The sequence below is a fragment of the Labeo rohita genome, chromosome 10, assembly GCF_022985175.1.
Source record: "Labeo rohita strain BAU-BD-2019 chromosome 10, IGBB_LRoh.1.0, whole genome shotgun sequence".
NCBI classification, from domain to species: Eukaryota; Metazoa; Chordata; class Actinopteri; order Cypriniformes; family Cyprinidae; genus Labeo; species Labeo rohita.
The window spans coordinates 16,033,543-16,059,873 of NC_066878.1; the positions used below are offsets into that span (position 1 = coordinate 16,033,543).

The window sequence follows — 26,331 nt, forward strand, 5'->3', positions numbered from 1 at the left end:
TTTCAGTAAACCAGGGAATATAAAGATACTTGAAATTATTGAAAATTCTTTTAATAATGTATATAAAACTAGTATTTTATGGGCTAAATTACAGTGTAGATGCTCTATAAATTAACTTAAATTAACTTAAATTAAATTGTTATTGATCCTATTCATTATACTAAAACATTACGGAGAATAGTAGTAAAATGTTTCAGTAAACCAAGGAAGAGTGGAATTTTGTTTTTTGTTTTTTTGCACACTAATATTTTTATAATGTTCTGTCTAAATCTCAAATGAAATGAAATGAAATTAAGAATTATTGTTGATCCAATTTAGTATACTAAAACATTATGGAGAATAGTTGTAAAATGTTTCAGTAAACCACAGAAGATTGTTTTTTTTTGGTTTTGTTTTTTGTTTTGCATGCTAAATTTATTCAAATTACATTTATTTGAGGATATCTGAAATTACTGAAACTTAATTTTAAAATGTTCTGTCTGAAATTATAATACCATAATATAATTAATTTAGTATGGATTCAATTAAATTAAATTAAATATTAAATTAAATTAAATTATTGTTAATCCTATTCATTACCCTAAAACATTACAGAGAACAGTATTAAAATGTTTTGGTAAACCAGGGAGGACTAGGTTTTTTTTTTTCCCCACACTTAATTTCTTAAAATGATATTTATTAAGATATTTGAAATTATTTAAAATAATTTTTATAACGTTTTGTCTAAAATTATAACAACTGAGAATTGTTTAAGACCTAAATTACAGTACAGATGCTCCAGCAATTTAACAAATTAAATTCAATTATTAAGGAATTGTATATCCTATTCTTTCTGCTAAAACATTACGAAGAATAGTAGTAACATGTTTTGCTTTTTTTTTTGCACACTAATTATATGAAGATACTTAAAATAGTTGAAATTACATTTTTTTTTTTTTTTTGTTTTGTTTTGTTTTTTTATAATGTACTGTCTAAAAATACAACACCTTAGAATTTCATCTGAGCTAAATTATAGTGTGAATGCTCTAGCAATTAAAAAAATTAAATTAAACTAAATTAAAAGCCAGTAGACGTCTCAGATTCATTTTATTTAAATAAACATCTTTTTTAATCTTATAATCTCTACTGTAATCCAGCTCAGTGAAAACTCAGGGGTCAGTGGTGAGGGATAGATACGTGACACTCGGCCAGTCGTCTCAGGTAAAGTTAGCTGTCACAGAAAAAGGCAGTGCACATCTTCTATAGTGCATCAGGCGCTGCTCACGTGCACTCCTCACCTGACTCTACCTATATGTGCACTGACATAAGTGTTAGACATTCTGCAAAGCAGGCGGTTTCTAGTCTAACTGCAGCTAACCATCAAATTTCATTGATAAATTCCTGGTACAAATGAAGGTTATTCGTTAAAAAAAAAAAGAAGAAAAAAAATGAAATACTTATATTTCATATCAATATGGCAAAGATGTGCATGTATTTGTAATGCGCAGGGCCTCCGTCTGGTCTTCAGAGAGCCACATTTCACTGGTGAAGCATTCCCATGATTGATGTCCCTCAGAGACTTGCAGGCCCTAAATATTACAGAGAGCGCAACTGGCTCATGAATACACGCCGTTATAATTCAACAGTGTGAAAAGTAATAAAACTGCTCAGGCATTTATGCTTGCAGAGCCAGGGCTCTTAATGGCTTTTTGGGAGGGAAAAAAATTTGCATGCATATTACAAAACAGTGATGTTGTTTCATGTACAAGCACACATGGACAAAAACACCCATGTATGTTTCCATATACCGCCACAATTTTATGTTGCAATCTGATTTAATTTCTAAAACATCTGAACAACAAAAACAATGCATGCTTATTTGTACGCAGAGCACAAGCGTTTGCATTAAAGGGACAGTACACTCAAAAGTGACATTTTTGTCATAACTGATGTTGTTTCAAATCCATACTTCGCATTCAAGATATACATTTAATCTGTGCATGCATTTCCAAGTAACTGAACCCATGAGTTTGGTGTTGCAGGCACTTTTGCATTTACATCACGATTTGGTCAGTTACCAGGATACGAGGAGACTTTTGTGGAGTTTGGCACAAGCTGTCTGGGTAAATCGTCATCCAGTTCCATTGTATGCAAAAGAGCAGTTTCAGCTGTCAAACATTTCCTTTTGTGCTTTACAGAATTTTTTTTAATCATAATGGGGATAGAACAGCACCATTGTGTAAATAAAGTGCATAAAGAGTGATTTTTATTAGATTTTTAATTTTAGATGTGATTTATTGTTTAATTACCTTTAACTAACTATTCATTTTAGTTCATTCTTTATTTTCCCAGGACTGCAAATCACAATTTTAAAATTTAAAGAAAGAAAAGAAAGAAAGAAAGAACGAACGAAAGAAAAAAGAAAGAAAGAAGTGGAATAAATCAATGAATCTTTGATGCTACATTTCTCCAACCGTTAAGAGTGACAGTAAATAATGACAGAATTTTCATTTCTGTGGACTATTTTTTTAACACTGAGGTACAAGATCTAGTGAGTTGAAAAGGTCCACTTTCTATACCCTCCACCTCTTTTATCAGTGCAGCAGAGGTCCTCAGCCACCAGAATGTTTTATATTCAAGCTAGATTGTTTGGTTTTGTTTGTCACGGTTTCTCATTCCTCCGCTATGTCAGCAACACCTAATTGCCTTCACCTCAACAGCCACACTGAGGAAATCTCTACATGGCTGTTTGACATCTCTGTTGGATGGCTGTTCATCACCTGCGGTCTTGGCAAGACTGAATACCTAAATTTGAAGCTTCTTCCATCCCTGTTGAAGGTCAGTTTTTTTTCGTCTTCTTGTTTTGTCTGCCCGTGCATGCATCAAAATCCCTGCAGTCATACAGTGCAGAAATCACCTGATTGAGCAAGTCAAATTTAAGAATGATTCATAATTCATGCAGCCTTCTGCAGCTTTAGTCATTGTCGACGACATTACGGCAAATTACTCACTGCTTTGACTTTACCGCAACTCAACCTTTTATAATAATTCACTCCGGGGAACACACATGAAGATATTTTAAAGAATGTTAATGCTGTTCTTTTCCAATTAACAAATGGGGATGGATGATATTATGAAGCTCCAAAAATGGCAAAAAAAAAAAAACAATGAAGCGCCACAAAAGTAGTCCGTATGACTTATGTCAAGTCTTCTGATGTCAAACCTGGTGTGATGTGTCTCAATGCACAATTTTCCAGTATATGAACACACAATTAAGCTTTAAGAGTACACTCTAAAAATGCTGGGTTAAAAACAACCATATCTGGGTTATTTGGCAACCCAGCGCTGGGTAAATTTTGGACAGACCACATGCTGGGTTATTTTAACTCAGCTTATTGGGTTTTATATGTTAACCCATTTGCTGGGTTGTTTTCCGATATAGTGCTGGGTCAGTCAACCTATTGAAGGTTTTTCATTTTAAATAAAAAATGCACTTTACAATCGGATTATATATATTGGACAAGAACAGTTTATATTTTTTTATTCAATGTCAAGTCAGTCTTATACAATTATTATGTTATCAATTAGCAGAGTAGCCAATGGGAATCTGTGGGAAGAAAACAGCTAGCCTATCAGTAGGCTGTCCCAGTTTATTAACCAGTTAATATTCATGACTTATCTTACATTCATTTAAGTTTCAACCCACCAAATGCATAGCGTGACCACAGCTGCAACAATGGCACGCTAGATCAATAGTGCTCCTGTTGTAGTCAGTGGAGCGCACAGAAATTTTGTTACATATAACAGCAAAGTCGCGTCATGTTTCAACCCTGGTGATGCATTTGTTTGGCGGGAAGTGAAACTTCTATGGTGGTGCCAGCACGTTGTTCACTTTAAGTGTAGAATGCTACGTTTGTAGAAGCCTAGAGTTCCAAGCAGACGTTAACTGCGACATACATTTAAACAAAAAAAAGGAAACATCTGAGACTACAGACGTTTTTCCCATGTATACAGTAATAATTTGATTTGGAATATAATGTAATAAAAACCTTAAGTTCATTCAGGAAGATTCACAACAGTCAAAACAAAATGACCATTGACAAATGTGTCCAGTTTTAACCGGTTTGGCACAGACTACCCAACACTGGGTTACAGAAAAACTACCCAGCACCTGAGTAAAAAAATTCTAAAAATAACCCAATAAAATGACCCAACAAGGTGAACCCATTGTTTGTGTTAAAAAATAACTCAGCGTTTCTTAGAGTGCAGAAAAACTACTCAGCACCTGTATAAAATATACTAAAAATAACCCAATAAAAATGACCCAACAAGCTGAACCCAGAATTTTTTAGTGTGTAGAAAAACTGCCCAGCACATGGGTAATAAATACTAGAAATAACCCAATAAAATGACACAACAAGCTGAATCCAGCATTTGTGTTAAAAAATAACCCAGCATTTTTTTAGAGTGCAGAAAAACTACCTAGCACCTAGGTAAAAAAATACTAAAAATAAACCAATAAAATGACCCAACAAGCTGAATCCAGCATTTGTGTTAAAAAAAAAAAAAAATAACTCAGCAATTTTAGTGCAGAAAAACTACCCAGGACCTGGGTACAAATGTTAAAAACAACCCAATAAAATGACCCAACAAGCTGAACCCAGCATTTGTGTTAAAAAAATAACCCAGCAATTTTGGTGCTGAAAAACTACCAAGCACCTGGGTATAAATGTTAAAAACAACCCAATAAAATTACCCAACAAGCTGAACCCTGGAAAAACTACCCAGCATTTGTGTTAAAAAATAACCCAGTATTTTTTAGAGTGCAGAAAATCTACCCAGCACCTGGGTAAAAAATACTAAAAATAACCCAATAAAATGAGCCAACAAGCTGAATCCAGCATTTGTATTAAAAAAATTACACCGCAATTTCAGAGCAGAAAAACTACACAGCACCTAGGTAAAAAAATAAATACATAAAAATAACCCCTAAAAATGACCCAACAAGCTGAATCCAGCATTTGTGTTAAAAAAAAAAATAACCCAGCATTTTTTAGAGTGCATATAAACTACCAAGCACCTAGGTACAAATGTTAAAAACAACCCAACAAGCTGAACCCAGGATTTTTAGAGTGCAGAAAAACTACCCAGCACCTGGGTACAAAAAACAACCCAATAAAATGACCCAACAGGTTCAATCCAGCATTTGGGTTGAAAAAATAACCCAGCATTTTTAGAGTGTAGTTGTATGCATGTTTATGATACTTTTTGGAAAGGAGCAGCATAAACATTTTTCATAATATCTTATTTTATGTTCTACAGAATAAAAAAGCCCAGCAGGTTTGCAATTATATAAAGGTATGAAAATGACAACAAAAATGTCACAAAATTCCGTTCGCTAAACTGAAATCCTTTGCAACGCATTTGCACATGTGACTTTAAGAAAAAAAACACAACTAATCTTATTTCCCTTCACACTGACCACACACACTATTAACTAATAACACTGTCTCCGTTCTGCCAAAAACACTATGATCTTGTTGGCACTATGTACTTACTGGCAGTACAAGCTTATTGGCGCTCCTTGGCCTTATCTAAGTACTTGATTTATATATTTTGCTATTAACGCAAGTATTATCCAAACCCAAAATATCCACTTTGGTATAATAGCGTCAGCCATGAAAGTGATTTTGATTTTGCCCACAGCTGTCCAAAGCAATGCCTTAACCTTTGACAAGGTGGCAAAATCAGATTTTTCATTTGGTCAGAATGAAAACATAAATGGGCAGTTTGCAAAAAACTTGGACCTAATCCTTCACAAAATTAAACAGCACATTGGACCAAGTAAAATGTGTGTAAAATATGCATATATATAATTATAAGGATGAAATATTATTCTAAGTAAAACAAAGAGATGAAATATGGCTACAGCCATGAAACTCAAAACCCAGGCAATAAACTTGATTGCCAAAATGTATGAAAATCAATGCGAAACTGACATGTCCCTCTGTGATTAAATCCTTTGGACTAATCTGTCCATCCCACAAGAAATTAACAGTGATATTTCCCTATTGGACAAGCCACACATGGTTTCACTTCATAATAAGCCTGTCCGATTCATCCTGAATGAGTTATTTGTGTCTATTTGCAAGTTAAATTACATATTAATAAATGAATAAATCATTTCTACAGGGTTCCCGCACTTTTTGACAACTGGATTAGGCTTTAAAAAATCTTTTTTTACATAATACACATAAATGAATATTTAGTTCATTTAAGATGTTATTACTTAATTTTATATTCATTAATTGCTTATTAATTTAATAAGGCCTGAAAATCAGTTCACTAAAATGTTTTCTAAGAAAACCCTGAAAGAATATGAAAGAAGGAAAACGAAAGAAGTGGAATAAATCAAATAAATCTTTGATGCTACATTTCTGTGTCTGCAGAGTATTTTAAGAAACATCATGAAGACTGTGCAAAAATTTACAGGATTTCATTCCTCGTCAACAGCAGCTAAAAGGCGTCTTTTTTTGTTAATGCATTACTTAATGCAAAGAAATGCATTACAACGGATGTACGGATGCTGAATTGTATAAAATTCACCAGTAATATAACAGTTCTCTAATGCAAGGTCACAGGACTGAGTGCTTTCCAAGTGCTTTAACCATCAAGTCAAGTTCCTTCCCTCAAAAAATATGAGCAAAAACTGCCTTAAGTGCAAATTTGGTCACGCACTAATACCAGTACGAAGACGTTGTACAGAAAGCCTCCAAACTTAATCTATAAACTACATTGCTGTTGAGAAAGCACAAGCTCATAGTCAACACAGGTAATAGGCTATGAATCTCCTGTTATGCTCTAGTAGATTTCTGTAATGATTTTATGAAGATTAATAAACACTCAAAGTACTTTATTAGGAAAAACATCTATTCAATCCGGTCTATTCAACTAGCTAATAAACTACGAGCGGCTACTGTTAAACCAGGTCAGCGAGTCACTGACAGGATTTCATGGCATGATTCGATTAAGCCAGTGGGAAACGGAAAGGATGCAGTGCTATTAAAGATAATCCGATTGTAATTCTATGGTAATGGATATCATTTCAAGCGCAATGTGTTGAGCATTAGTCTGGAGGAGAGAACGTGTTAAAAACTTCCACCGATTCTTACGACAACACCAAAATAAAAATAAAAACAGTTACCTGGATTTCCCTGGCATGATATATGATAATCAACCCAAGAAGAATGATTGTAGAAAGGCTTATCAGGCATTTTAGGGCTAAAGAATACAGTGACTCCTGAAACACAAAAGAAGAAAAGGACAAATTCAACTCATTTGGATTAGTCGGTTTAAACACAGACTACAATTGCATATTGATTTAACCTGTAAAACATCACTGCAACACATACTATGTTTTATTTTAACAATTACCAGACTTTAATAAGTTACACCTTCCTGAAAATACCACAACCATTTCACGTGGCAACCTATTTTAATGCATTTTCAACATGCTGTATTGACAAAACAACACACTACAATTGATTTTCCAGATTTTACTCTTTGAGGGGAGACACGTTCCTCGGATTGCACTATTAAACTCATTCTGATGCAGATAAATAGCTGTTTTTGTTCACAGATCAACCATCTAACATAATTTTACAGTAAATCGAGAAAATATGAATGCTGCCATTCGGAAACTGTGGCAAATTGAATTGCGGTAATGCATATCCTCTTTGGGACTTTTATAGATAGAGGAATTAACTACATTACTGGGATTATTTAATTATTTTTAAAGTACTTATAGTAATAAAACCGCGTTTATACATAAATAAGACAATTATGGGTTATTTTTTCCAGTAATACTCTAGAAAGTCCAAGACGAAGAGTGCACAGTTGAGTCTAAAAGTGATGACAAGTAATAATTTTTAACTCAATCCGAGTTTCTAAGAGTTTTAACTTGATTAAGGCACAACAGCTCATTTTGGTAATCTGATTGGTCGAGGTCCCAATAGTGCTGCTATTTAGTAGAAAGTCACCGTTTGCCTGTGTTTGCGTCATTCCGGTGTTTTCTTTTGTATTAATTAATTGCGTTTATTGAGCTGCTTAAATCACAGCAGTGCTGATGTACCAAAGGACAGCACTCCTGCTTGAATGTGTCATTCATGAAAGACCATGCATTTTAAGTTTAAGGTTTTTTTGGTTACGTTGGAACAGTTTTACGCAGCTAAACGATTCCATAGAGGAAAAGTGACGAAGCAAAGCGTCTTCCAGCAAACGTGACCTTGTCACAGTTCTTCATTCATCCATCCGCACCGCGCACTTTCCAAACTTGTAGTTTCTGCCCGTCTTTCTCTCTGTCGCTCGCCAGCCAGCAGGCAGACCGGACTTAATGAATTCTGACCTAGATGGGGGGACCTGCAGGATTTGGGGACTATTAAGTTACGCACCTTTCCGTAGGCTCCCCACGAGAGTTCAGTTTCAATGACCATCACCACGATGCCAAACATCCCAAAGATGAGCGCGTAGTCGCTCAGACGTTTTCTTTTCTCAAACAAGGCCCTCCTGTGCCCAAGCTTCTGTCCAATGTTCTGGTTCTTCTTTTTGCCCGATTTGCTGCCGCTGTGGCTACATCCACCCCCTCCGCCGCCGCCGCCGCCGCCGCCTCCTCCTCCCCCGTCCCCCGCCGAGTAAGGCATGAGGGTGGTGGAGTTGTTCTCCGGCTTGGAGGCGAGCGTGTCGGACGCGTCCGCCGCAGAGACGGGCTGCAGTGGCTGGGACTCCGAATCAAACTCGTGCAGGTTTCTGCGGGACGAGCTCAAGTTGCTGAGCGGCCGCATCACCCCGCCGTTGTATCTGCAGCTGCTCATGGCTATTTGGGTGTAAGAGTTACTCTCTCTGTGGCTGCTGGCCGGACTGCCCCGAATTTGCTGCCGGTTGTGATCGCGATGAGGAGGATGATGATGGTGGTGATGATGTCTGGATGAACTACCATGACTAGAGGGCGTGAACTCGCTGTACTGAGCGCCTTGCCTGGTTGAAGATGAGACGGACGGTGTCCTTAAAGTTCCCAGCGGCGTCCCGTGCAAAGGCTGGCTTTTTCTGGCATCCTCGCAGGTGGAGGAGTTGTTGCAGGTGCAGTGCCTGATGGAGCGCTCTTCCTCCCGTCCGCAGTAGTGCTGGTACTTATAGTGCTGCTGCTGCTGCTGCTGCTCTGGATAGAAATCGTTCTGCAACTGCAATGGGGTTTCCATCTCAGAGCTGCTGTTTAAAGCAGAGCCCCGTGCATGCACCCAGCCGAGGGGGCGTTGTGATGAGTAACGGAGGATAAAAGCTGCCGCGAGGTTGGACCCACCTCGGCTTCTGTAGAAGTGCGAGCGCGCTTCCGATTGGCCCAGCGACCCAAAACAACTGGGCTGACGTCAGGCGAGGAAGGTGGCAACATGCGGTTCAAATGTGCAGGCATTCACAACTCACTGCTCTTGACTGTTTACTCCACATCGTATAGGTGTATTATTTATGGTTGCTATATGAATGCATGCTTCATAATGCACTTAATATAGATATCTTTTTAAATTGCAAATATATTTTTAAAAGGGGTTTGTCCAAAAATTAAACATGTTGATCAGGGTTGGGGTCAATTCAGGAATGAACTCAACAATTCCAATTCAAAGAAGGAAATGGAATTGAACAACAATTACAGGAAACAGTTGGAATTGAATTGGAATTACAGGAAGTGGAATTCAATTCAGGGAAATTCCACTGAATTCCGTTTATTGCTGTTTCTGAGCATTCCTTTGTGATTGCATTTAGAGACATACATTTGAACTTTATTTATGATGCTTTACAAATACCAAGTAATGTATGAAATAGAGTTGATCAAATGCAAGTAAATAAAAATGAGAACTGTACATTATGAATTAATAATTGAATGACAGTGGTGATAAGTTTCTGGATGTACTATACATTCAATATATGATCACCACATAATATATGTCTCAACTCACAAAAAAATGAGTCATGTTCATTCATGTATTTCATTCACTTTTTATTGCATCGAATTATCATCATTTCCTGAAATTTGGCATCGCTAAGATTGCGTCCCTCAGGGCTAAATATCTCAAGTGGAATTTAGTGGAATTTATTTGATTTCAATTCTGTTTCCTGACATTCCAATTCAATTCCAATTCCATTTCCTGTCAGCTGCATGCAATTCCAATTCCATTCCAGGAAGTGAATTGGAATTTACCATTCATTCTCAATTCAATTCATGAATGGCCCCAACCCTGATGTTGATGCACTATCAAAATCTGTCATCAAAAAATAATAATAAAAATCACTGAGCTGATCTGACATGTGCATACCTTATTTTCTGTTCTTTACTATTCTGTTATTCTACTTGCACAATTTATATAGTTAAATTGGTGCATGATTAGCTTCATTAATTCAGTACTATGAACTACATAGTACAAAAGCAGGGATGCAAAACGATTATTCGCGATTAATCACATTCAAAATAAAAGTTAATGTTTATATGTGTGTGTGTATTGTGTTTATTATGCTATAATGTGTATATAAACACACACACACATATATGTATATTTTAAAAATATATATTTCTATGTCTATATATTTGTGACCCTGGACCACAAAACCAGTTGTAAGGGTCAATTATGTATGGTTTGTTAGGATAGGACAATATTTGGATGATATAAATCTATTTGAAAATCTGGAATCTGAGGGTGCCAAAAAATCTAAATATTGAGAAATTCGCCTTTAAAGTTGTCCAAATGAAGTTCTTAGCAATGCATATTACTAATCAAAAATTAACTTTTGATATATTTACGGTAGGGAATTTACTAAATATCTTCATGGAACATGATCGTTACTTAATATCCCAGTGATTTTTGGCATAAACGAAAAATGTATCATTTTGACCCATAAAATGTATTGTTGGCTATTGCTACAAACATACCCATGCTACTTGCGACTGGTTTTGTGGTCCTGGGTCACATTTATATATAAATCTAACATATTTTCCTTAATATATACATGTATGTATGTGTATTTATATGTACACAAACTTTTATTTTGAATGTGATAAATCGCGATTAATTGTTTTGCAGCCCTAATATAGTCTGAATGAAACAGTCAACGAGTCAGTCTTATTCGTAAGAAGATAAAGCGGAAGAAGAATTATAAATGTGTTAAAATAAATGGCCATACACAATTAAATTATGCAAAACTGATTGAAACTCAATTCATTCATTTTGGTTTTCTTCTTTTTCTTTAACACAGAAGTAAGCCTATGGGTGAGACTTCCGGTTTATTAGCTCCTATATGGAAATAATGAGAAGAATAACAACGCAGTAAACGATAAAACTGTTTACACTACCAACCAGTGTGCTCGTAATTTAGATAATACATTAAAACGATATGGTAAGACACACCAATTTGCAATATTAAATTGAAAAACAAGCTGTTTTGTACAGCCAAAAGCTAGGGCGCTGGTGAGACCGGAAGTCACAGCCATAAAATTCACAAATGGCCACGGCCACTCTTACAGGAGAAAAAAGGTGGGTAGCTTGATATAAGTAATGAACAAACCTTTTGTTTTTTTACTTGTTATATTCTATTGTTCTATTCTATTTACTCTTTTTATTATCTGTGTTTTTTTTATTATCCTGTCGCTGTCATTCTGTTGCACTGTGGAAGCTTTTGTCACGAAAACAAATTCCTCGTATGTGTAAACATACCTGGCAATAAAGCTCATTCTGATTTGTGGAGAAAATGCTTAAACACTATAATGCTTAAACAATAATACACGAAATACCTCCACTTGTTGTGATGTTACCTGCATAAAGTACCGAACGCATTTGAATGGATTGTTTTAGTGAGCCGATTCAAAAGATCCGATTCAGTGGGATGAATCAAAATCGCCACTAGTCACAGTACACGTGCACCTGACAATAAAGCCAGGTTTACTCGCGAGATGAACTGGCTGAGTTTAAACAATAGCACACCACAAAATGAAGGGAGGCAGATAAGTTCATTTCTACACTTTCCTGACACAAAGTAATTGTAATTTATTAAACAGCGCGTTCATTTTCAATGAACAGCCTACCATTTACATTGCTGCATGATATATGCAATATGATTACACCATTCGTCTGCAGATGCAATTATGATTAGACCGTTTCTACCTTTATTCTTAAGTAAAGGCATCATTTGAAGACTAGCACGTGTGAAACAGTCGCTGCAGTATTACTGCAGTCGCAGCACGTCACCTCGCAGCGTCAGCAGCATCTGAAAACCCTTTGTTATTGTTGTCTCGCCTCTTGCCAACTTGCATCCTTATGAAGCAAGATCAAGCGCTCCGGTGCACAGGAATGTTGTCAGTCAAATAACCAAGCGCTCACAGTCGGGCATCTCATTACATCACGGAGCCAGAGTTTGAATGAAAGGGAAATGACTGGATTTATGCGTTACTATTCGGAAACTAGACAGATTTACTTGAAAACAGGACAGGCTGCATTCAAAGACATGTGATGGCTTTATACTGCTGCATTTTAAGTGGGAAAGTAGCTTCTTATATATTTTGGTCAGTTTATTTGTGTTCATTTAAATCCTGTGTTTTCATGTAAATATAAATAAATTAATTTTGGGTTACCTATTTGTCCTATTTCACTGTATATATACACTGTATGTGATAAATATGTAACCCTGAAACACAAAACCAGTCATAAGTACCATGGTATATTGTAGCAATAGCTAAACATATATATGGGTCAAAATGATTTTTCTATTATGCCAAAACTCATTAGGATATTAAGTAAAGATCATGTTCCATGAGGATGTTTTGTACATTTCCTAACGTAAATGTATCAAAACTTAATTTTTGATTTGTAATATGCATTGCTAAGAACTTCATTTGGACAACTTTAAAGGCGATTTTCTCAATATTTAGATTTTTTTGCACCCACAGATTCCAGATTTTAGTTGCATCTCGGCCAGATATTGTCCTAACCAGCTTTCGGATAAATTTATAAATCTCAATGTCAAAAAACTGACCCTTATGACTAGTTTTGTGGTCCAGGGTCACATATTATTATATTATTGTATTTTTACATTGTATATTGTGAAATGTTATTATAACATAATGTTATTAACAGTAATATTGTGAAATATTTCTGCACTTTAAAAAAATTATTTTAAAGTGTAATTTATTCCTGTCATGACAAAGCTGAATTTTCAGCATCATTACTCCAGTCTTCCATGTCACTGATCTTTCAGAAATCATTCAAATTATAATAAATCATTCTTATTATTAATGCTTCTTCTTATTATCAGTGTTAAAACAGTTTTAATATTTCGTGGAAACATTTTTTTCAGGTTCAATAATGAATATAAAGCATTTATTTGATTTATAGATTCTTTTGTAACATCATAGACGTTTTACTGTTATTTTTGATCAGTTTAATACACATTTGCTTAATAAAAGCACGCATTTCTAATAAAAAAGAAACATATACACGCATACCCCCAACATCTGAATGGACGTAAATCATGGTTTCTGCATTTTTTTTTCATTTCCTATTTGCACTACTATTTATCATTAACTATAGATATTTTTTGACTGTAACTTTATGTATTGTCATATTGTATTGTAAATATATCTCTTACATGTTGCACTGAGTAGTGAGATGCTCTTAATCTCATCGTACGTGTATATAATGTACATTGTATATGTGTACAGTGACAATAAAAGGCATTCATTCATTCATAAGTAACACAACTGTTCAACAATGATGATAATAATAAATGTTTCTTAAGCATAAAATCAACATAGAGTTATTTCTGAAGAATCATGTGAGACTGAAGACAGGAGTCGTGATCCTGAAAATTCAGATTTGCATCACTGGAATAAATGACGTTATAATGAATAATGTAGAACAACAAAACTGTAATGTACCAAAGTTCATGCTCTCACTCGGTCCCCTGTGACTACACGTGCGTACCTTCACGGCCACCGTACTTACAGATGTTACAACCGGTTAGCGTGATTACAGTCTTCATTCATTAAATACATTAGGTACAAGGGTACAACACACAATCGGTGAAATATCCCAAAGACTCGTAACGTGCAGAGAAATGGTCCGAGTTAAACAGGGTTACCTGGTCATTACCGGTGGCCGAAACCAACGCGAGGCTGTTTATTGACAAAGCAATAATTTATTAGCTCGCCGCGGAGCGAATTCTTTGTTAGAGAGAAATGCTATTCTGGTTCAAAAATCAGCTCATTACAGTCGATAGATAGCAGATTCAGGGAAGGAAGAGTCAGATGTCGCTGACTGTATCGATTGAAATGCATGACATGAAGTGTGAAGCTGGATTGAGCTGTTGTTAACGCAAAAGAGTGAACAATGAGGAGAAAGAAAGGAGCAGCATCCTCAAATCATGTGGATCCCTCGGGTAGGCTGTGATGAGTTTGACAGTATGAACTTGAGATGAGACCCTGTTCTTAAAATCGATTTAATAATGTGTTATTTAATGTTTTAAGTGGCCATCCCACAACGGTTACCCATCCATCATAACAAACCGGTGCCAAGTATGCAAAAATATTACAAAAGCTTATTATATTTGTACTGATTTGTATGTATAATCTATTCATGTTTGTCCTTTTTGTCTTTATTTACAGTAAAATAAAAGCTCACTTCTAAAAATCTGACGGTCACCATCTCGAATTCTGAGGAATATCAGTGATGTGCTGTCAATGCAAACAGTGTAATAAGCCTCTCAAGGGCATGCGTTGTGTTTTTGCCTGACGGCCTCCTCTGCTTTATTGCTTTATTCCAGCAGAGTCAGACACTATCATTCCGGAGACTCCTGAAACCAAACGTCCATCAGGATCATCCCTCTCCATTGCCCTTTCTGACTCTGACTCTGATATTGAGATATCAGGCAGTTCCTTGATGCCAGTCAGGTCAGTAATCAACTTCAGTATTTGTGCTTGAGCCAGAGGCACTGGGAATATAAATGACATAATTTAAAGTGCTCACACACTGTAAAAATATATGTGATTTTTTACAGAAAATGCTACAGTAAAATCAATTTATTGGTTAACTGTAGATCTATGTTTTAACTTTGCATTGAATGTAATTGTACTATACAATTGTACGTTTTTGAAAGGAAAAATATAATTTACAGTGAAAAACAGTGAATCCCTGTGTCACATGAACATATTTTAGCAACAAAATTTTATCTTCAAGTAGTAAGTAATGTATATAGGCGGTTTTGTGTTACATTTTCTGTTATTTATTTAATGTTTATGGCATTATTTTAGTGTTGTGTGTTTTCCTGATGCATTTGTCCTTCACTCTCTGTATGTTGCAACAGTAAATGAACATTTTCAGAAGTCCCTGCCTGACACATCACATATGTTTTAATTTTATATACCTCATTTAACCTCATTTTTGTTATTAGTAATGTACATTACTTTCTATATATTGTAGTGCTGTCCATATTTTATCCACAGGCAATTTAGGATATACTTAAGATGATTCATTGTGTGGCTTTCTATTGAACCACATGCATTATTAAAGTGGTTATCAGTACATTTTAAGGTAAAATGCAGATTTTGGTGTATTAACATTATATCACGTAAGTTATAAAATATACAGGAACCGTTATGCCATTCTGTAATACATTAAACACTGTCACCGAAACACTTTAAACAGTGAATTTCTGGCAACCACAGCTTTTTAAACCACATTTTGTAATGTATATTTTAGATTTTTTGGTATCTTGTAAATTTAACAGTGCATGCTTGCATTGTACAGGTTTTTTAGTATTGTAAACTGACACTCTAGCTGACTAATCAATAATGTTGTTGACTATTTTCATTACCAGTTATTATCGATTTGCTCAAATATTTGCAGTACTACAAAATTATGCAATGCAGAGTCCAAAAAGTGTGTGTGTATATACACAGTGGAGATCAAAATTAGAGAACAACCAATAATTTCCTGAAATTTCAAGGTCACTGCTTAGTCCTGTATTTGAGTATTTGGGCAGTTTTTTAAACATTCATAAATGAATTGTACAAACCCAATTCCAGAAAAGTTGGAACGTTTCGTGAAATGCCATAAAATCAAGAATATGTTGTCTGTTCTTTCTTTTTAACCTTTATTTAATTGACTGAAGTACAAAGAAAAAAAATGTGCAGGCATGCCTGTCTAGTACATTCAGTCTGTGTCTATGAAACCACACTGTCGTACATGCAGAATGAGACCTGGCATTGTCTTAATGTAACCATGGACTTTCTATGAAAGACATCATCTTGATGGCAGTATAGTGCCTGTACAATCCCAATACATGCCTCCATTTCAATGGTACCTTTGCACATATTCCAGTCACCAATGCCTTTTGCTCTGCTGCACCCCCATACCTTGACAGTCATTTGCATTTGCATCTTTCACTGATAAAAGCCTGGATGGTCCCTTTGGGCTTTGGTACTGAGAACTCAACATCCATTTTTCCCAGAAACAAGCTGAAACGTAGACTCTGATCTAAAGTGACTGAAACCCTGCGACAGGAGGTTGTCCAGATGAAAGCCAAAGGGACGACTCTTTCAGCCACTGCAAGAGAAGTTGGTCATTCCAATTTTCTCCATTTCTCCAATATCGCAGGTTTACACTGACACTAATTCATTCAAGTCTAGGGTTGCAAAGGGGAATTTTTTTTCAAAAATTCCGGATAGGTTCTAAAAAATTCTGGAAAGTTTCCAAAACTTCTGAAATGTTTCTGAAATTTATTGGAAATTTTCCCCTTTTTGCAACCCTATTCAAGTCCACCAAAAAGTAGGTTGTCCACAAAAGACAAAGCACGAGAAGACAGTGTAATGCAGAGACTCTTAATGGGGAATGGGTTCAACACTGCAGCTGGAATTGCTTGCCAGTTCAGTGTCAAACAAGGTAAGGATCTGTCTCAGAGAAGTCAGACTGAAAATACACTCTGCAGTGACCAAGCCTCTCATCAGCAGAAAGTATCAAAAGTCTAAGCTCACCTGAGGAGCATGTTGTGTGGAGACGGGAGAACTGGTACAAAATTCACTTTAGTGATGAGAGCAAGTTTAATTTAACTGTGTCTGATGGGAAACATTTTGTTTGACTGAAGCACACTTGCGTGAAGAAGTCAGTGAAAGGTGGAGGAGGAAGTGTCATGATTTGAGGGATGTTTTCTGCAGCAGGAGTTTGGGCCCCTTATACTGAGACAGTGTCGGTTTAAAGTTGTGAACCATACATTTTTGCATAAATATAACACAAATCATCATCAGATTTTCACACAGTTGACAAAGAGAACCCAATGAAACAAATGAGACAAAAACTATACTTTGTCATCTATTTACTGAGAAGCACGATCCAGTGTTAAATATTTGCGAGTTGCAAAATTATGCTTTCAGTGTCTAGTTTGACCCCTTTGTGAAGCAATAACCACAGTATTTTGTAACCACTGATCAGTCCTGCACAACAGCTTGTAGGAATTTTAACCTATTCTTCAGTACAGAAACACTTGAACCCTGTAATATTGGTGAGTTTCCTCCTATGAACTGCTTGCTTCAGGTCCTTCAAAAGCATTTCAATTGGATTAAGGTCCGGTCTTTGACCCAGGCGTTCCAAAGCATTAACCTAACCATTTTTTGGTAAAATGACTTGTGTGCTTGTGGTCATTGTCTTGCTGCATGACCCACTTTCTTCTAAGATTCAGTTTTTGGGCAGATGTCCTAACATTTTCCTTTAGAATTTGCTGGTATAATTTAGAATTCATTGTTCCATCAATGATGGCAAGCCATTCTGGCCAAGATGCAGCAAAGCAGGCCCAAACCATGATATTACCACCACCATGTTGACCCTCTTGTTCACATGATCTTTAGAAAACTGCAGACAGCAGTGGCTTTCTCCTTGCAGCCCTGCCATTCATACCATGGTTGTTCAGTGTTCTCTTGATGGACTTATGAACATTAATATTAACCAATGTGAGAAAGGCCTTTATGTGCTTAAAAGTTACCCTGAGGTCCTTTGCAACCTTGCAGACTACTGCAAGTCTTGCTTTGGAGTGATCTTTGTTGGTCGGCCACTCCTAGGGAGGGTAATCGTGGTCTTGAATTTTTTCCATTTGTGAACAATCTGTCTGCCTGTGGATTTGTGGACTCCAAACTCTTCAGAGAAGGTTTTGTAACCTTTTCTAGCTGGATGAGCAACAACAACTCTTTTCTGAGGTTCTCAGAGATCTGCTTTGTTCACGCCATGTTAACTATATATTTTCATCTCATTTGTTTGATTGGGTTCTCTTTGTCAAATTATGGCTAAGAAACCCACTACAGTTACTGAACTATGGAAGAAGAGTGGACCAAGGTCACCGCAAGGTCACTCATTCAAAGCAAGGGCCTCTACACTTCGCTGTAACCCTCCAAGATTTTAGTTGTAAAATTCATTTTGGCTACAGTGGTTACTCTTCTTTAATTTTTGATCACTGTGTTTTCCACAAAGTAAAGGTTTTTGATGAAATACCTTGGATATTTTGTCAAACATGTTAGTAGAACAGTGGTATACCTACAGCTAATATTCCTTAAATCTTGAGCGAAAAAGATTAACAATACTTCAGAAAAAATCAAGTATTTGGTAATTGTTCTCTAATTTTGATCTCCACTGTGACGTGAGACGTGACGTTATAATCACTAATGAAAACGTATCAGTTTTAACAAATAGTTCCAGCTCTACAAAGTTGTACAATGTCATGTTTTACACTTTGATATCAAGGCAAGAAGAGCCTAAGAAAAAAGTGCTGTCGTCTGAGGATGTGATATCACTGTCTGATGAGGACGAAGTAACTGTGGTGAAGATTGAGAGAAGGCCAAAGCACAGCAGAACAGCAAGATCTACCTCACAAGCTCGACAGAAAGGATCACGCATGGTAAAAACAAGTGCTTTCTACACCCACTGTGACATTTTTGGCTGCATTCCAGCCATCGTTCAGGCTTCATGTCAATAATCATCTCATTGACGTTTTAGGTGACCAATAGCGCGCGTCCCTCGCCCCTGAAGACGTCTGGGATGGCAGGTACAGATAAGTAGAGTCGCTCCATCAATCTGAACAGCTCCCATGATAAAAGCTCATTGATCGCTTGAATGGTTTCAGTATTGCTGAATCCAGCTGAGTTTGAGGTGAAGATGCATTTGCTGCATTGATTCATGTGTCGCTGAGCCCTGTTGACGTGCTCTCCTTTTCAGCGTCTGATTCGGTCCACGAAAGGAGACAGCGGCAGATGTCTGGTGCTTCCCAGGAGAGCGACAGCTTCCATCGCAGCAGTAAGAGGCGGGCTTCTGCGGTGAGCTCAGACCCAGTCATTGGATTAACATAGGACGCTCCGTCTCTGATTCTCTCAATACTGACAGCAAGGCATTTTATGCCACTGCAAATCCACTGAGGCTAAATTGAAAAGAGTGTCCCGATCAAGGACACTAACAGTATGTCTTTCTACCTGGGATATCAAGTGCCAGGTTACCAGTTAATCCCTTTTCGAGATGATTTATTGGGCTATTTGTCATTTGTCATTGGCGAGAGTGTGTGCGTCCACACTATAGTGCTGCAGTGATGACGTATTTTTGAAGGCCAACCCACAAGTTAGTATTACTTTGGTTCCCTCCACAAAAACCCAACAAGATTTTTCTTTTGGCTTTTGCATTATTACAGAAAATAAGCTTTTTGATCAATGAAAGTTTGATTCTTACACATTTTATTAAGCCAACTTACTGAATTGCTATTCAAAGACAAAATTTGGACTGTATCTCCTAGAGTTTTTAAGCTACAACCACCAAACTTGGATCAGACCTTCAGACATTTCTAAAGTTAGTTTCTGTATCTTTTCTAATTGATCTGGCTTACAGTATTCAAAATACAGACTATCAAATCCATCAAAAATCCCATAGACTTTCATTGAAGGGGGTGAAAATTTTTGCACAGTAAGACTTAAGGTCCTAAGGAGTCTGACTGCGTTTTTTCCATATTTGTCAATATTCATCACACGCAGAACCTCAAGGTGTCAAAACACCGTGATGTGAAAACACATCCCGAATTTTTTTTTTTTTATGACAGATGAAATTTTCGGAGGGAGTGTGTAAACATGATTGACACCACGTAAGGTTGTATTTATTTTTTAACGTGCAAACATTTTTGGACTAGAATTGCAGACTCTGTGTGCAAGGACCATTATGAGGAGTGTTTAAACTGTCTATCACTAGCAAAGCTTAATTAATGTCCTAGACAACAAGCTAAATCATTTTAGTAACATACTAAAACATGTTAGCTGGTAACCATGCTAACAACATCATGTTAAAATCATGTTAAAAAACATACTAGCAACATTCCAATGATGCTAGAAACATGCTATCAACATGGTGATCATGTTTAAAACATGCTTGCAACGTGTTAATCATGCTTGAACATGCTAACAACTACACATGCTAACAATGCTACACAGGCTAGAAACATGATAATCATGCTACTAACATGCTAATCATGCTAAAACATGCTAACAAGAAAAGCTAACAGCATGTTAATAATGCTATAACATACTAACAACATCCTGAAACATGCTAATCATGCTAAAACATGCTAAAAACATACTAACAACATAGATCACACTAAAATATGTTAACAAAATGTTAACAGTATGCTAATAATGTTAGAAACATACTACCAACATGTTAACATGCTCATGTTAGAAACACACTAGCAAAATGTTAACATGTTAACAACATGCTAATCATGTTAGAAACATACTAGCAACATGTTAAGATGCTAAGCATGCTAGAAACATGCAATCAACATGGTAATCATGTTTAAAACATGCTAATAACATGTTTATGCTAAAACACACTAACAACATGTTAAACAGGCTAGAAACCCGTTAATCTTGCTACTAAAATGCTGATCATGATATTAACATGCTAACAACATGTTAGTAAGATGTTAATCATGATAGAAACATGTTATCAACATGGTAATCATGCTTAAAACATGCTAGCAGCATGTTAATTATGCTAAAACACGTTAACGTAATGTTAAACAGGCTAGAAACATGCTACCAACATGTTGATCATGTTGAAACATGCTAACAACATGTAAGATGTTAATCATAATAGCAACATGCTAACAACAAGCTAATCATGCTAGAAACATGCTAACAACATAAATCATGTTAAAAACAAGCTAACAACATTAATCATGTTAAAAACATGCTAGCAAAATAGTAAAAATATGCAAATAATGTTAGAAACATACTAGCAACATGTTACAAACTTGCTAATCATGCTAGTGACATGCTAACAGCATGCAAATCATGTTAAAACATGCTAACAACAAGCAAATCACATTAAAACATACTAGCAATATGTTAATAATGCTAACTGTATGTTAATCATGGTAACATGTTCATCATGCTAAAAACGTGAACATGTTAGTAAGATGTTAATCCTGCTAGAAACATTTTAATCATGTTAACAAAATGTTAACAACACATGCTATAAACATACCTTTAGTTTGCTAACAACATTCTAATTATGCTAGAAACATATTAGCAACATGCTAATCATACTAGAAACGTGGTAGCAACATGTTAACAACGTTAATCATGTTAATAAAATGCTAACAACATGGTAATAATGCTATAAACATACCATTAACATGCCAATGACATTATAATTATGCTAGAAGCATGCTAGCAACAGGCTAATCATGCTAAAAACATGCTAACAAAATGCCAACATGGTAATAATGTTAAAAATATGCTAGTAACATGTTAACAACATGCAAATAATGTTAGAAACATACTAGCAACATGTTAAAAACTTGCTAATCATGCTAACGACATGCTAACAGCATGCAAATCATGTTAAAAATGCTAACAAGCAAATCACATTAAAACATGCTAGCAATATGTTAATAATGCTAACCGTATGTTAATCATGGTAACATGTTAATCATGCTAAAAACATGTTAACATGTTAGTAAGATGTTAATCATGCTAAAAACATGTTAACATGTTAGTAAGATGTTAATCCTGCTAAAAACATGTTAATCATGTTAACAAAATGTTAACAACACTCTAATAATGCTATAAACACCTTCAGTTTGCTAACAACATTCTAATTATGCTAGAAACATATTAGCAACATGCTAATCATACTAGAAACATGGTAGCAACATGTTAACAACGTTAATTATGTTAACAAAATGCTAACAACACAGTAATAATGCTATAAACATACCATCAATATGCCAATGACATTCTAATTATGCTAGAAACATACTAGCAACATGCTAATCATGCTAGAAACATGGTAGCAACATGGTAACAATGGTAATCACGCTGAAAATATACTAGTAATATGTTAATAACATGTTAATGATGTTAAAAATATATTAGTAACATGTTATCAACATGCTAATAATGTTAGATATATGCTAATAACATGCTAACAACATGTTAATCAAGCTAGCAACATAATAACAACATGCTCGCCATGTTTAAAACATGCTAGCCACATGCCAATCATGTTAACAACATGGTAACAACATGTTAAAACCTACTAGCAACATGCTAATTATGCTATAAACATGCTAACGACGTGTTTAATCACTTTGGAAATGTGTTAAATCATATTAGCAGCATGCTATCTACATCTATCTAATATCTCTATCAAATTTTTCAAATTTCAAGCCTTTACAACTGCTTCAAAGTTTCAGACTATGCTTGTTCTTAATATTTACTCATATAGTTTATCATGTTGATCTTCGCAAATGAACACATTTGGATTCTGAAGCCTAAATACAATCGCTAGAAGTAAAAAGCTAAACATAAGCTATAAACCAGCTACACCCTGGTGAGAAAAACAGCATATCCTGGTAGGTATGTTTTGATGCAGGTTTAAGCTGGCCCTTAGCTGGTTTATGCTGGTCCTTTGCTAGTTTATGCTGGTCTTTTGTTGGTTTATGCTGGTCCTTGACCAGCAACATGACCAGCTGAGGACCAGCATAAACCAGCAAAGGATTAGCTTAAACCTGCATCAAAACATACCTACCAGGATATGCTGTTTTTTTCACCAGGGCACCAAGGTCATATGACTTCAACGTCACCACCAAGCTACTGTCAACTCCTTCAGTTTTTATTGAAAAACATTTCCCTGCAAGACTGAGTCAGAATAGTTTTTAAGAGTGCAATTACAAACACAATGAGGCTGTTAAAAAGACTAGAAAATTCAGCGACTAGCTTTCCCGTTCGGCATGGTGACGACAAACTCTGTAGTCCCAATTAGCCACTTGTCAGCAACCGCCTTTTACAAGACAAGTAAATGCTTTAAAAATGTCTGATTAATTTCTGATTAATTATATGTCGTAGAATAAAACATGAAAACATCTTGAGCTTGTGTTAATCACAGACCTTATTTCAGGCATTTAACCAAAAACCTTTTCAGAAAACCCATTAACTTCAGGACGATGACTTCCAGGTTTCGACCTGCAAAAATACATCATCTCCGCAGCACTGGGACGTAAGTCACATTGGTGTTTTGTGTCTGATTAGGAAGATGATTCAGAGGAAGATGGGACTGAGCCGAGATCTAAAGATCAGGAACGTATGCTGAGAAAACTTCAAAGGAAGTTTCCCCACCTAAACAAGAATGTGAGTCATCCCTGACTAAAGTTGGCCATTTTGGTACAGTATGTGAATCAAATATTTGCTTGAGCTTGAGGAATAATGTTAAAGTGTGTGACATCCCACAGGAACTCAGGGATGTGCTTCAGGAACATAACTGGCTTATTGAGGATGCCTTGGAAACACTACGAATGTTCTCTGACCTTGGTGAGATTGGATGGGAGATTTACTGTCTACAGCTTTAAACCACACTATGTGTACTTTACTAGTATGTCAAAAGCCGTATTCCAAGTAGTAATATACAGCTTCATGAAGCAATAGCCAATGGACACTTTACTATCCCATGAGGCCATGGTAGAGGAGTCTTCATAGCTATAAGTGACAGGGAATGGTCTCACAACTGACACTGTAGGTCAGGACAATGATGACATAATGGATGTAATATGTCCAGTACACTATATAGATACCTTTCTAGCATATTTATATAACATGCCGTTTTTTAAAGGATTAATTCACTTTAGAAAATAAAATTTGCTCATAATTTAGTCACCCCCATGTCATCCAAGGTGTTCATGTCTTTCTTTCTTCAGTCAAGAAATTAAGGTTTTTGAAGGAATCATTCCAGGATTTGTCTCCATATAGTGGACTTCAATTGGGATCAACAGGTTAAAGGTCCAAATTGCAGTTTCAGTGCAGCCCCAGTGTGGGCTCTACATGATCCCAGCCAAGGAATAAGAGTCTTATCTAGTGAAACGATGAGTCGTTTTCTAAAAAAAAAAAAAAGGTTTACAGCTTTTTTTTTTTTTTTTTCAGAAATTTTTGGATAATTATTTATTTTTAATCAAATGAAAATTAAACCCTTTTCTCTTTTGGCAAACAAACAGGGGTTTACTGTTAAAATTAATACGTGGAAGAAAATTTGTATGAATATTCTTTTTAAAAAGTTTTAATAATAATTGTAGAATTTTTTTTCTACAATTAAGTGATTAATCTGGTTGTAATATTTATTTTTATCATTTAATTGTTTTATTTAAATTGGCCAGAAATAGAAATATATAAAGACGTACATTATACTGTACAAAAGTAATACAAGAGTAATATATTTCTGTTACACATTAAACCATACTTTTATTTTGACAGGTTACCGTGAAGTTTCTGTGTGTATACACTATGATACGATGCTAGTTTTCTCAAATGAAACCGTAAAATTCACATGAAATGAAGGGACTTTAAGCAGCAGCCACGGATGGAACGGCAACGGCATTCCGACGTCATATTGCGCGTTCACGACTTTAACTGCCACTTCTTGACGTTCTACTGAAGCTGTCTACTACGGGAGAACAGCTGGTTTGCCGTAGTCTTTACAACGTCACAGATTAGGTAGATAAATGTTACATTTTATAGTATATACCACTGTAATTCCATCAGTATACGATTCTACCATTAGTCTTTCATTTAATCTGTGTTGATATGTTTTAAACCTAAGCCAATTTTAACGGGGTTTTTTTTTATTTGTACAAAGATATGTCTGCTGTTGGCATCAGCACCAAGTTGCTTAATGATTTTTAAGTTCTCGGCTACGGCGGGATTATAGCCTACTTCCGGTCATCGTAGCCGTTCCATTGGAAGCTGTTGCTTAAAGTCCCTAATGCCAGGGGAAACACTGCACAAATGCTTGTCTTGCACTAGCTCTGTGTCCACAACTTCACGCATTATGTGATCATGTTGAAAACATGGTGCAATTAGTTCTTCATCTGTGTACTTTGGTTGAAAAAGGTAGGGTAGGGTGAAAAACTCCATCTCATTTTCACCTCCAACTTCAAAATCATCTGACATCATCGTTTTACCTTTTTTGTAAAGGGCATTTGACTTTCTTTGCATGTTTGCTTTGTAAACACTGGGTCGGTGCTTCCTACGTCACGCTTGACCTTTCCAATGTGATAATGTAATGCATAAAGTCGAGCTAGTGCAAGACGAGCATCTGTGGTTAAAAAGTATATACATTTTTATTAAAAAAAAAAAAAAAAAAAGACAAATCGTTTTGCTAGATAAGACCCTTATTCCTTGGCTGGGATCGTGTAGAGCCCACTGAAGCTGCATTGAAACTGCAATTTGGATCTTCAACCTGTTAGTCCCCATTGAAGTCCACTTAAGGCCTAAAATTAACACTCAGTAAGCGCTGAATTTGAGTAAAAATCTGTGTTGGTAAACGTGTCAGTCACCAGTTAGCGGGTAAAACTTTTATGAATTCTAACAATGCAATGTAGTGAGAACAACAGCCAGTTTTTAAAGAGATTCACTGTTTCTGATGTAAGTGAATAAAATAATCTTTTCTGAAGACAGACATCGTGACTGGTTAGCTGTTTTGTCATAAGCGTTGAGTAAATCAAATAATAGAATACGAAGGGGCTGATAAGGTCAGAGCAGTGTGAGCAGTGTGGCTACTGTAGCTTGTCCCCAGACAAGGTTCTAATAACTTTTACCTGAGAAGGTATTTCTTGTTTTATTTCGAAAGATTAACTTTTCCTTCTTTATTCTTTATAACCTGAGAATGTGGTCACACATACCTGGGGTTACACCGGAACGGGATGGAAACACGATGAGCAAACAACAGAAAGTCATGACAGCTCTCGGTGTTG

The 26,331-nt window shown here is 36.0% G+C and overlaps 2 protein-coding genes across 5 annotated transcripts in view; one reads left to right on the forward strand and one right to left on the reverse strand.

Moving 5' to 3' along the window:
• Positions 1–10,313, reverse strand: part of kcnn2 (potassium calcium-activated channel subfamily N member 2) — a 56,824-nt gene extending 46,511 nt beyond the window's left edge. For both annotated transcript variants that reach the window (XM_051121799.1, XM_051121798.1), the window contains exons 1-2: positions 8,430–10,313; positions 7,184–7,279 (exon numbers count right to left, since the gene is read on the reverse strand). In XM_051121799.1, coding sequence (XP_050977756.1) covers positions 7,184–7,279; positions 8,430–9,233 — 900 coding nt within the window. In that variant the 5' untranslated portion in view covers positions 9,234–10,313. The remainder of the gene's footprint in view (positions 1–7,183; positions 7,280–8,429) is intronic.
• Positions 10,314–11,997: 1,684 nt separating this feature from the next.
• The window catches only part of smarcad1b (SWI/SNF-related, matrix-associated actin-dependent regulator of chromatin, subfamily a, containing DEAD/H box 1 b), a 29,294-nt gene continuing 14,960 nt past the window's right edge, over positions 11,998–26,331 (forward strand). The window contains exons 1-7 of one of the 3 annotated variants that reach the window (XM_051120199.1): positions 11,998–12,054; positions 14,836–14,962; positions 18,798–18,951; positions 19,050–19,098; positions 19,269–19,366; positions 23,621–23,719; positions 23,821–23,899. In XM_051120199.1, the coding sequence (XP_050976156.1) occupies positions 14,952–14,962; positions 18,798–18,951; positions 19,050–19,098; positions 19,269–19,366; positions 23,621–23,719; positions 23,821–23,899 (490 nt within the window). In that variant the 5' untranslated portion in view covers positions 11,998–12,054; positions 14,836–14,951. Of the gene's footprint in view, positions 12,055–14,025; positions 14,452–14,835; positions 14,963–18,797; positions 18,952–19,049; positions 19,099–19,268; positions 19,367–23,620; positions 23,720–23,820; positions 23,900–26,331 lie in introns of those variants that run through there. The other 2 variants (XM_051120197.1, XM_051120198.1) reach the window with 2 other exon arrangements.